Source organism: Lepisma saccharinum, chromosome 28 (assembly GCF_977018435.1).
Source record: "Lepisma saccharinum chromosome 28, izLepSacc3.1, whole genome shotgun sequence".
In the NCBI taxonomy this organism is placed as follows: domain Eukaryota; kingdom Metazoa; phylum Arthropoda; class Insecta; order Zygentoma; family Lepismatidae; genus Lepisma; species Lepisma saccharinum.
The window spans coordinates 15303856-15316801 of NC_139256.1; the positions used below are offsets into that span (position 1 = coordinate 15303856).

General features: G+C 38.6%; 1 protein-coding gene across 3 annotated transcripts in view; it reads left to right on the forward strand.

Moving 5' to 3' along the window:
* Window positions 1-12946, forward strand: part of mnb (minibrain) — a 366137-nt gene that overhangs the window by 93946 nt on the left and 259245 nt on the right. For 2 of the 3 annotated variants that reach the window (XM_083114150.1, XM_083114151.1), the window contains exon 1: window positions 4137-5615. The exons of the other annotated variant lie outside the window; for it this stretch is intronic. In XM_083114150.1, coding sequence (XP_082970276.1) covers window positions 5480-5615 — 136 coding nt within the window. In that variant the 5' untranslated portion in view covers window positions 4137-5479. Of the gene's footprint in view, window positions 1-4136; window positions 5616-12946 lie in introns of those variants that run through there. 3 annotated transcript variants of the gene reach the window in all.

A 12946-nucleotide genomic window follows, 5' to 3' on the forward strand; every position in this document is an offset into this window, starting at 1 on the left:
GTGCGTGTTACCAATAGCCGAACATCTTTTTTTCTGTTTTGTTAATTTTATATCGCGCACAGCTGGTGCGCATCCACGGGGTGGGCGATAGGAGCGATGGCCCCTCCCAAATGCCAGTGACGACGCCAAATAAAGTGTGGGGAGGCAGGAATATGGTAACATTTTGGTAAAACTATCATATGCGGGAAATCGCTCTAACTCGCTCATTCTCTACTTTTATACATTCGTACTTACCTATTCTGCATTGCGAAACATTGTTTAACAAAGGATTTAGCTTTTTTAACGAAATTAGTATCTATTGTCGACATATCGAGTAATTATTGTTCGTTCTTTTCTCGCTTCCTGAACACGCAAAATGGCGGGCAAATCTTGACTAGCGTTGTGTTTCAAACGGCAAAGCAGTGTTTCACCCTTCTTAACAGAAAAATTCCTGCACAGTCCCGAAAACCATTCCCGCATAGCCCCCAAAACCATTCACGCATAGCCCCAAAAACCATTCGGAATAGCATGACCATCCACGAATAGCCCCAAAAACCATTCCCGGAAAAAACATTCCCGCATAGCCGCAAAACCCGTTCACGCATGGCCCCAAAAACCATTCTGGATTGTATAACCATCCACGAATAATAATAATAATAACCCATAGCTCTACAGCCCGTGAGGGCCTTGGCTTACCTACCGACTGCTGGTCTCCCTCCCACACTGTTCCTCCGTCACCTGTTGCCATCCACGAATAGCCCCCAAAACTATTCACGATAGCCCCACGCACCATCACGGTAAGGTTAGGTTACGTTGCTTTAGGTTGGACAATATAGTGAAAAAAACTGTGCGTTTGGAAACACTTGCCGGGGATTACGTCATCAGATGCTCGCAACATCCGGTTCAAGTACATGGATAGAAATGCAAGCAACAGCTTTCGTGCATCGGACGGACATTATTATAGAAAAATATATGATTTAGCGGCCAAATACATTGAAAAATGCGAGAAAACACTTCCACGACCTTCCGAAATTACACAGAAACTCAATTCCGTAAGTACTTTCTCCTGTGAATTTGAAGAAATCCATTTCCCGCATATGACATTTTTACCAATTTTTTTTATAACGATAAAAGTAAAATGTTAGAAAAGTAGTTACAAAAGTGTATTAAAACCTGGAACATTTTTCACTTGGACGAAAGTAAAACGAAAGTACACTTTTTATCTCTTGCAGTGGCATTTTAATGCCGTACGAATATTGCATATTTTGGCTACAACCATTTTTCGTCGTCTTCTTCTAAGAGAACCCAACTAGCCTAACCTAACCACCACAGATTATTTACTACCCCAAAAAGCTTCCAGCCAATGGGAATGCTTGAAACAGTTGTAGCAGCAATCACTACCTTTGGCTAAAAGGCAAGTTATTAATCGATTTTTCTTCTTTGCTGAGGGGGTGGTGAGATTATCGGGGGCTGCCTCCCCCTAGGGCTGTCACTCCCAAGTTAATAATGCTATCGGTGACAAGTGCTCTGTGTGTCCTTTTGCTATCATATTCTTGGGGCATATTATTATTGGTATTATAGGCGGTGATTCTCGACAATATATTATTGTTTTTTTCCTCGATTTATATTGGTACAGTCAACGGCAAAGATAATGGTAAGCAAATTGTCCACCGCTATTTTTACTACTTTTTTATTCTACATCCTGTGCTGTTTTAAGGAATGAAACTATGTTGGTTCGAAGCAGACATTGTTCTCTGCTTATTGCCGTCTTTGTTTCAATTCATTGTTATCAATTATCAGACTGTGTAATTCAGACCGAATGAAAATTGTGGTGGACAATTCGCCTACTGTTTCTTTTGCCGTTGGGTGTACCTTTAGGATTATGATCGCGATTATGTAAACAATTAACCAGTGGCGGCAATTGGGTGCCAAAACTAGGGGGGTAAGGACAGTTTACTTGCCTTTGTAGATAAGGTTTAGCATAGTGTGTGGGCAAAAGTGGCACAAAGGGGGTAACTGCCCCTCCTCGCCCCCCTAATCACCGCCACTGCAATTGACACATAATTAACATTCATATCGTACCCGAGATTTGAACAGGACTCTGTTTTCCATGTGCGCTATATGGTCAACACAGTTCTCAATCAAGAAGGGGGGAGCGGTGTTAACGATAAATTTATATCAAGACTTGCAATATATTAGGCTTTTATGAAGCTGTCGCAAGAGAAAAACTGGGTGTTGTTAGGGGTTTTTGGGAAAGTTCATAAATCATTGTTTGTATAAAATGATGGAAATGTAAATTAGATCATTATTCGCTTCGTTGAGACTAACATTGCCCTCTCCCAAGTGTCACTTCTAGGTCCGCCACTGGAACACAGACGTACTAGTTTCGAACCCAGAAACCCTTGACAAGTACCCCACGTTTTTTGGCGGCTGGACCCACAGTACCGGACCCCGGCTATCAAGAATGACTGAGAAGTAATATTTCCTATACAGTCCGAATACATTTTCATTTTTTTTTTTTGTTTGTTTATCTTGCCGCGTGCGTTTAGTAAACGATTACAGCCCGTTTATCAGATATATAATGAATGGGACTAGGATAACATTAATTGTGAGTTTTTGTGTGTAAGCAATACCTTTTCAACCCGTCAGGCAAGAGCGTCACGCCTGCTTCAAAACCCCCTAATTTCTTTTACAAAGGCACCAGTTATGATAATTTTTGCTTTAAATTTACCCCTACACCCCTCAATGTGAACTTCCACCCTCCCCCTCCTCGATGGCAATTTCTGGATAAACTCCTGATTATATCGGATTTCTTGAAAAGCTAGAAAGAAGCGCTTGCAATAAGCAGAATGCACACTCTCAAAATAGTCGAATGTCAACAAAACAAAAGAGGGGTGGGGGGGTGGGGTAGGGATTCATCGGTCAAGCAAACTCTCCTTGGGGGCGTGCCTTGATAAGAGACACGAAATGAAAAACACGCATAAATAAAATCTGACAAATTGGCCTCAAGTTATACATTAAATTGTATATACGGGCTGGGGGGGGGGGGATTAAGTTACGCCGGACCTCCACATATACGAATTCAGGCCTGGGTCAACCACAGCGAGTTGATCTAAGAACTTTTTCCATGCATGGCCAGTGTTGGGTATTCTGAACCACGCCCATAGTTACGAAAATGTAAATTTATATTTTAAATTTTCACTTCCGCATCTTTCGGGACAATAACTGGCAATTAAACAAAAACAAAAATAGAAAAAAAAATGAATATGGTTAAAAGTTACTATTGTGATAAAAATGCAAATATGAACTCAGAACTCTTAATGTTAAAAAAAAAGCCTTCGTAATTAGAATTGTGCCACGTCATCGTTATACCTGAAATGGAATGAAGTAAATTTACTATCCTTTATACTCCCGCCTGTTTATACCCTTCACCGACAACCAACTCAAATAACGGTACATGGTAACTTTTCTCTTTGTGTTGTAAAACTGTTTTTTTTTTTTAATAATAATTTTCTAGTGTTGTACTCAACACCATTGCTTTAATGCTCCCGACTTTTTATTACTGTTTCCCTGACACCCAATTGTTATTAGTCACGTGCGACATTTCAAGAGTCCATAGCGCTTTGCGTACTTCCGTTGTCATTACAGTATATCTGAACTCACGCATCATAATATGTCAAGATTTGGTCCCTTTTATGGTGCGTAGTTGGCACCACTGACGCGTGAGCGGTAGACAAGAATGTACTGTGTAATGCATGCTTTCCTTTTCGTACAATGGTAAAAGGTACCCGTGATGTTTATGCGTACTGAACTAGCTTTGCTCGTTGTTACTTAGATGCCTGCTTTTACATTTCAGAAAAAGAACGGAAGGAAAGACTTTAAATGCATCTTTCGCCGCGATTGAATTCGTAGCGATCCAGCAGACCAGCACAGCACGCCAATGACAAAATCCGTTTTCTTCCACGCGGTGCTGATAGTTCGAACGCTGCTTCGTCCAATGGTGGGATGAGACATAACGCAGCAAAGAAGATAACGAAATTACCATTGGCTGCATGGAGATCACGGTGATGTCACAGCAAGTTTTCAGCCAATGGTAACGCGCGAGACTCATCGCATGGGATCGCGCCGAGAGACATCAATCAAAGCCAGTGTTTTGCTCCTAACCACGCCTCTCGCTCGCAGTCAATAAATTTTGAATATTGAGTAGTGTTGGTGTTACCAGGATTGTCTTTTTAACTTGTAAATTTTTGTGCAAGCTGGCTTGCGGTAGATGCGGATTTTTTTTTGCAAGGCAACGCCAGCGTCTACCATCACGATCCGTTGCAACGTCCGTCGCCAACCCACGAAGTGCTGTTCCTGCGAAGCAACTGCGTCCGTGAATCGCCAACACGCCAGTTCCGAATCCGAAGCCAGACTGCCATGTTGGAACCTACCCGCGGCGGGGCGTGCGTCTACTAATACGACCAGTGTTTGTTATCAGTGAATGGTATTAGTGTTGGAATTGCTACGTTTGGAACTATCAGACCCCGACGCACCATGCTACGCACTCTTACAGCCTGCGAATTGTGCGTGTGGAAGAAACTGTCCTCCGAGTACCAGGAAAAAATATCGGATGTGTTCTTTTGGTTTTTAGCCTAGCGTGCCAACAGTGGGGTCTTTGGAGGGTTTTTAATGTGCTGTTCGCGTCGAGAACGAAGTGACGGACACCAGTGCCAGTGTATGAAGCCTTGCTGAAGCGAGTGCAGAGTCCTTATGGAATATTTACTTCCCAGGAATAATCCTCGTTCTATTATTTTGCCTTCGTGCTTTTGACCCGATCGGGCGAGTCCATTCCACTCACTGTCTCGGGGGTGTGCGCATATCAGATGTGACGAGCGAGAGAGAGGGAACGAGTGAACAACCGTTATTTTAATGTTACCTTGAAAATATTTGTGAAGTGTTCACATTTTAAGCCAAAGTGGAATGTGCAGAATGTTATTAGCGGTGTAACTACTTCCCCAATCTTAAACTTTGTGTTCGAATCGTGTTTGTTTTGAATGAAGTGTAGCGCGTTTGCGAGAAGCTACCTTCATTTGAAACACAACCGAACGGGGTCTTACGGCAAAATACTCAGTAATCTATCAAGTAATAATAGTTACCACACAGTTATTTATCATCAAGGAATGTTAATACACAGTTCACAGGTGTATTTATGAAGCAACTAGAGGAAGTATACGTACACGTTGCTTTGTTTACATTCGACCAGCTCAGCCATAAGTTGGTGTTTTCGCTTAGTAACAGTATTTTAGCAAGGCGTAGTGAGGAAACCATAGTTTGAAACAGTGTGTGACACAATTTTCATCGTGAAAAGGAAAGAGATACATAGATTACTAAACAGTGTGTTTGATGGCAAGTGTTGAAAGTGCGTCGAATTTATCATCGGTGTGTATTCTTGATTGAGAAACACGACTAGGCGGCAATTCTGGAGCCAAAATCACAATTTGGTGCTCCTCATGGTTCGATGGTGCTCCTGAATGCTGAGGTGCTACCGGTGGCCACACGGGCAATGGATAGCTCGGTGGTGGTGCAAGCCAAACGTCCCGACGCTTGGCACAAACATGAACAATTAATGCTAATGGAGAAACAAAAGGCAAAACGTAAGTACCTTGTTTTGTTTATTGAAAACTGTATTCGTTTAGTTTGGTTCATTGGCATAAAGTTGCCGTTACATGACAGGTACCCTCCCCTTTTTTGTCATGTAGTGAAGGGGCTCTTGGCTATTCTCTACACCAATGTGATATCATAGGATGTCCCAAGAAGTGGTAGATAGATAATTACAGAGTTAAAATCATAAACCCACAGGAATGGTCAAGGAGGTTTGTTTAATCCTTTTGGAATATGGGAAAATTGCTTGTTATAACTTGGTTCCTTTTTTGTATTGATATTCCTCACCTCCCACTATTTCTATTTTCTGTCCTACTTTCTCTAGATTTTTCACTTTCCTCCCCATATTTTGGAATATATTTCATTGTGCTCTCTGTCACGATTTAATTTAATTTTCTCGTCCAGTTTTATCCGTTTTTCTATTTCTCTGCCAGTTGCTTTTATTTCCTTCTTTCATTTTTCTTCCTCTGTGCTTCTTTAAAAATATTAATATTTTATGATGACCCACGAATGTGACGTCACACGATTTTCAATGTAGGTATAGCACACTTCATACTATAACTTTTTTAAATTTGACTTTTCGCAGCGGTCCATATGACCCATTGTTTTGTTAGTGTATTCATTGGAAATTTTGCTTCGAAAAGGTTGCTAAACTAAGATTTTAAAATTTGAAGACTGCACCAATGTTAATTATTCCGTATTTAAGTTATGCGTTGCTTGTTTAATATAAATACCTTACTCGGCACAAACTCGGTATGTTTGACTGGGTTTGTTATACCTAATAACATAAAATAATTTTGGAATCCGAAGTGTCGAGTAGGAGAATGTAGCTTGTGCCTTATGAAGATCCGCATTTTTCCTTTTTCATTATCTCTCGGCCAACATTCAGGCTTATCTCGCCCAACATGGACGTTTTAGTTCCGTATAAGAACGTTTGCAGCGATAAGGGTATCCTTTCCTCAAAATCGAAGCCGGAGTTAAGATATCAGCATAGGATGTAAGTTCTTATCGAGGGTTATTGACATGTGGAGTCAAACGTGCGTTTGACATTCGCGAAAAATGAGACTTGACTCGAAATATTTGCAACAAGACATTCACAAACATTAACTTGTGTTTTCATCATAACTGTCTAGTGTTTGTCTACAAAATCAGGATTGGAAAAAGTTATATATATGAAGATGCACTTATGGAAACACACAATGTTTCCGCAATGACCTGAAAAAGTGGAAATTTTATTAAAACATTCAAATTGGTGTAAATATCAGAAAATAATATTGAAACAAACAGCAAATTTAATGTATTTTCAAAACTAGTCCCTTGATGGGAGATATTCCTTATAAATGTTTCATTTTTGTTTATTTATTTTGAGCATCAACAATGGAAGACTTGATCAACTTTTTTGTATTTTTAAGCGTGGCAGAATGATCTAGAAATATAGTTAAATTTTACCTGGCAAAGTGAAGGAATTTATTTTGCATAAATGAGATCAACCTCTGCCGAATCTAGAATGGTAGTACCAGAGTTAAAAACCCTTACCACTTTGACACCAATTTCCTATTTAAAAAGAACCACATTCAGTGAAATTATTGTAAATAGTTGCGTCAACAAATTTAAAAGAAAGCCATAATCACCCACAATCAGATTTGCTCCGGTAAAACCTAAATTTGCCAGTGTGTTATACCTTACGCATTTAGTTCCCAAGCAATATTAATTAGTCTGAATCCTAAATAGTTAGTACATAGTTAGTTTACCATGAAAAGTGCAGTAAATTTTGTATTAGTGGTTTGAAACTAGTGCGTTCTAACATGGACTTCAATATTTAGACGCTATTCAGCGACATACACAACATTTAGGTGCCAAAGCGGACACTTATATTGCAAACATTCCGATTCTGTACAAAAAAAAAGTCGAATACAAAAGGTATTGTCCACGAGAAACGAGCATTTTTGCATTGAAACGAATCTTTCCATTTTTTAACAATGTAACAAACATAAATTGGTTGGTGACCCTAAACTAGAGCCCCTCTGTTCTAATCCAGGCTAAGGGATTCTATATATGGTACTCTCTCTCATGACTTCCAAAGCATTCATCTTCATTTATAGTCACTATCAACCAGCGAAGTCCCCAATTGAGATTGGTCAGTGGGATATACATGAAGTATATTGTCTTATTAATAATCAATTTGAACATTCACATTTTCCAGCATGTTTATAAGGATTAAAATGCCATAGTTGCCAACAAAAGAGGACCTGTTAATTGATTCAGTCGCCATGCTAAATATTAGTCATGTTTTGCAATAACACTGTTGGAATTTGACGATGAGATCAAATCTCTAAAATATCTTTACAATAATTGTATCCACAATAAAAATGTTGCCTTGAAAATAAATTTTAAAAGCTTGTAAGGTCTGGATTTATTCTTTTATTTATGTCTTAAGTAGAAACTCTGCTTGAATAATGAAGTAACAATTTTATCTATAAATGATAATCTTCCTACCACATTGTGTTGACTTCTTTCTGCACTACGTAATCCAGAGGTGGGAAGTTACTTAAAAAAGCCACGCATTACAATTTACTTCAAAAGATTACTTTCTGTCCTTACTTTTCTGACAAAGTTACAAAAGTGGTATAAATATGACAAAATTATATTTTTTTTGCACAAAAAATTCTTGTCAAAATTTATAAATTTGAATCTGCTTATTCGGGAATATTCGCTTTTATGGAAACATTTTTATCGTAATATGAAGTTTTTTTATTTTATAGAAAGGTCAAGGAATTTTGTTTTCCAAAAATGAAATTGGCCTCTAACATATGCGGCAGTCACATGCATTTCTAAACGTCACCGGTATGGACGTATATATACCTGATAAAGCATATAGTTGTGCTCAAACCCGCCCCTGCTTGTTACCAACCGCAGTAATATTTTGTCACCTTCGCACGTGGCGAAAGAGCCAAGTTGTTTTCCTTGTAGAACTTGGTTATAAGGCCATTGGATATCATATTTATCTTGTACGTGTTGTGAAATGCATGCCCTCATCGCATCTTCTTCATTCATAGTAACGATGCTCGATCTTCAAAGGAACACCGCCAGCTCTTGCTGAAGTTCATTGGTCCCCCCAGTGTTTATAGCTACACGGTCTGTTAACATTGTTATGTCGTCATTATAATATGCAAGCGGGAAGCATTACTTCAAAACATTATTATTATTAGTTATATCATAATTTATTACCAAATAACTAACGCTAAGGGGGTCAAATGGGCTGTTAACTTTCAGTAGCCTACTTAACTTACATGTTTATTCCGTTCTGACCTGACCTATACTATTTTTACAAGCTATCATTTTGGAGTTACTTCACATACGTTAGAGATGGTATAGTTGTCTCGGTATCAAATTTAGTGACAAGATAGTGTTAAATAATGTTTAGTAAAAGGAATGAGAAACGTAAGTGTTTCGACATTAAGTAACACACATAACAAACGTGAAAAATTACCAAATTACAATTTTTTGGCCCTTTGAAGGTTTATATTATTACTTTGACACGTGGTCAACTGGGGTGGTCGCTTTATTTTTAGATGATAAAAAACTACCCTATCGATACATCTGTTAATCAAACATTTATTATTGCTTTGGATGTCTCAGAGATAATTGATTAATTCTAAATTTGAAGGGGGAGGAAGATCGCCTTTTAAAACTTAAAATTGGCAATCGACATTAACACATGTGAATTCACTACTTTTCTTAATTTTAGAGCACCCAGGAGAGGTGAATACAAATTATTTTTTCCGGATCATAGACCACCACACACTGACATGTTTGAATCAAGTGGCATAGTAAAGCATTTTTGATATAGGCGAAATTTTTGTCCACTTTACGTTTAATGTACCAGTCTTTAACAACACGACTCAATTTCACAGACGTTATGTAATTAGAATGTTATTTTACTTATTTTAATGCATCTTTTCTTTATTACTTCATTATTCATGACGTTGAAGATGTATAATGACTAGATGCATAACTGAGTGGCTAGTAACCTTCCTCATATTGTCAGGCATTGCATAATTTTCACATTACGCAGTGTCAAAAACGGAAAATTTTAACCAGTATTTTATAAATCTTAATCTACCAGTCCGAGCACGATATTTCAACTGTATAATTACGAACTTAATCGTTTACTCCACTTAGATATCCAAACTGTTTATCTCATATGTAGAGCCCGTTTTATATTCCATTTATATAGTTCTCATTTTTATATCATTTAACAGCCTCATGATTACATTTTCACTAAAATATGCCACCATTAATTTTGTTTAAAACATTACGTGATTGATTAATTGAATTAGGTTATTTTACGTCGCCGTTCTGAAACTTTTAAAACATTATTTAAGTGCCCCCTTATTTGTATCCTTAGTTTTAGTACTGACGTCACTGTTCTATCACCATGCATGCACTTGTTAACAAACTATGGTCCAACGTGTTTATCAACGATATTCAGCGTAGTGAGATGCATGTATTTTATTTCCTTTAAGTTTAAAACAAATATGCTTTTCTGCATCTTGTCGCATTCGTAGTGTTATATCTTTGCTACTTTTCCTCATTCGTGAGCTACAATTCGGATACAAGAATATAGTTTGCATTAGAAGTGTTGCACAATGCAGCTGTTTTTGTTAGTCACAAGGATGTATACTTCCAAGGATTTAGTGACTAACGTTCGTGTGCATAAGGCATTATGAGCGTTCAATGAATCAGTTCTTGCGTCCAACTTGCAAATAAGTTCCCATTTAAGTGTCAGGGGCCAAGTTAAGGGATGGCAGTAGAATGAGTCAGCAGTGAGTGGGCGGCGCGTATGATGCTTCATGGGAAAAGCATATTGTGCAAGGGCCTTGACAACTATTTATTTGTTAAAAAAAACGTGAATCGTCTCCATTCTAGAAAGTCAGGAGTTGAATAACCGATTTCTGTGTCGCATGTGCTTCCTGGATTACATTTTATGTGAAACGTAATCACAAGTTTAATTTCTGACGAAGGTTGAAATAATCTTGCGTGGGCGTATCGAAGGTTGGGGCTGCAGTCCGCAAAATCATAACGGAGAAAGACAATTTTGAGGCAAAACGCTAACAGCCACATTACTTATTCATGAGTATCACCGTGCAAATTGTCCATTACTATTTTTCTCTTACATCCTATGTGGTTTTAAGTGATGGATTTTTACGTATGCTGGTGCAAAAGTTGTCAACAGTTTGTTTTGAGTTTTCTTTAATTCTTGACCCTATTTTTGGGTCAAATAAAGTGCACGAACACGGTGATCGACAATTTGCACGGTAATACTCATGGATCCACTGTACCACACACCTTGAAAAGTACTAAATCTCACTAGAGCATTATTTTGTTGTTAATCATTCATGTTTACATTGTTACATTTTGCTTTTTCTTTGTACAAATTTGTAACACACCCATTGCTGCATTCTTGCGGACTATGGAGGCTCTAGCGTCTAGATTGGAGCCAGTGTAATCCTATGTGAGCTTGTGTTTTGTCGCTCATGTAAGTTTGAGATTGTCCCATCATTACTTACACTTACATGTTATCAAACATCCATTCTCATCTTCTCCAAAAGTGGCCGATGTAAAGTAAACCAAATCAATGAACCCAAATTTGCAGCACGCTCCAAAATTAGATATGAAATTAACCTAATATCATACATTTTATTTCAATTAACGTTTCACAATTCTCTCAAATAGGATTTTCAAAAACTAAGGAACACATTCTCCGTTGGTAAAAAGAGTGAGCAAATAGGGAATTTAGTTCACTTTAGGAACATGTTTTCTTTTCTGTAGTATTCGTATGTACTTATACTTCGAATTCTTTGCAATCTTGCTTCTGGAACATAATGAAGCACCATATGAAGCTTATACAAATTGAAATCCCGAACACACTACTGAGTTAACGATATCTTGATCTACGTGTTGATTTGTAAATATGTATAGTCACAAACGTGTGTATTTCTAGCATTTGTATTTTAATACGAACCGAATGATGGAAGAGATACCGGAAATATTTGGCTGTCTCCCCGATATGAAGCTTGACACTAGATGGACATCCGTGTGTACCGAAAGCGCATGAATAAAACCTTTTTTTAGGTAAATTTGTTGAACTTGCAAGTGCACACATGTTTGGGAAACACTATAGACGCAGTAATTACAGTTCTAAGCAAAAATCTAGCTCCCTAGCGCGTGCTGTTCATTAGATATCTTAAGATGTACATACATACTTATGCAGACAATAACAAACTGCGATCTTAAAACGAGAGCTTTGCATGTAGACTCTCGTTTTTGACATGTATACACAATCCCGCACTAGGAGCATCTGTGGATTGCGGCAAAGGGCATCAGTGTTGCAGTATCAGTCTGTCTTCGGCGCTCTATTTCGAGTTTCCCCCCGCCCCGCATGTAAGTATCCAATTTCATTATGTGCTAAATCTGGAACAAGGGATGTTATCTAACTGCCACGCCCATTTGCTAGAGTCGTACATCATGTAACCCCCCCCCCCCTTTCCCAGTGTTCTTGACTCTTCTTCCCTCTATTTCTTCTTACCGTTAAGAGCATGTTGGTGTTTTACTTTTTTTTTCTGCAGCGTGCTCCCCCTCCTAGCTTCGCTGTGCGTCTGGGGCGACATAAACATCCAATGTCTTCCGTCTGCAGTTGCTGAAAGGGAAGCAGAAAGAAACGAACTATAAATACCAGAAGACGTATCAGATTGTGTGGAGACGAGCTTAAAAATAAACACGAGACAATGTGGTTTCGGCGACAGTCGAGAGAACGTGCAGAGGAAGGGGGAGATTACTGTAACGAGACTTTTGTTTTTGTGTTTGAGGAGTGCCTTTTCGTTAATTTGCCGATAACCAATGCAGATTTAATTGTGGCCTTTTACCGTGCGGTGCATTGTGGGGACAACTCTAGTAACGATTCTATTTTGCTTGTTTGGATTTGGGTAATCTTTCCGGGAACGGCTAAATTAGTGGCAACCGCGCAAGAAGCCGAGGAATCCAGACTTCCTGGTCTGGTAACACTGCGTCAATTCGTAATTCCATGTTTATTCCTCTGTTGCCTGTGCCATGGAATGTACAGGTTGGCCTTTAGGAGTTTATACCCACGGGAATTTTCGTGTGACTAAGCCTTCACAAATTTTCACAAAACAGCTTCCTTTACAATTATATCTCTTTGTTTTTAAATATATGGGATGGACGTGTACGCTTTACAGGGGCTAGACTTTAACCAAAATTCGCATACGTGCTAAAATTTAAGCACGAATTTCGCATATTTTATCCA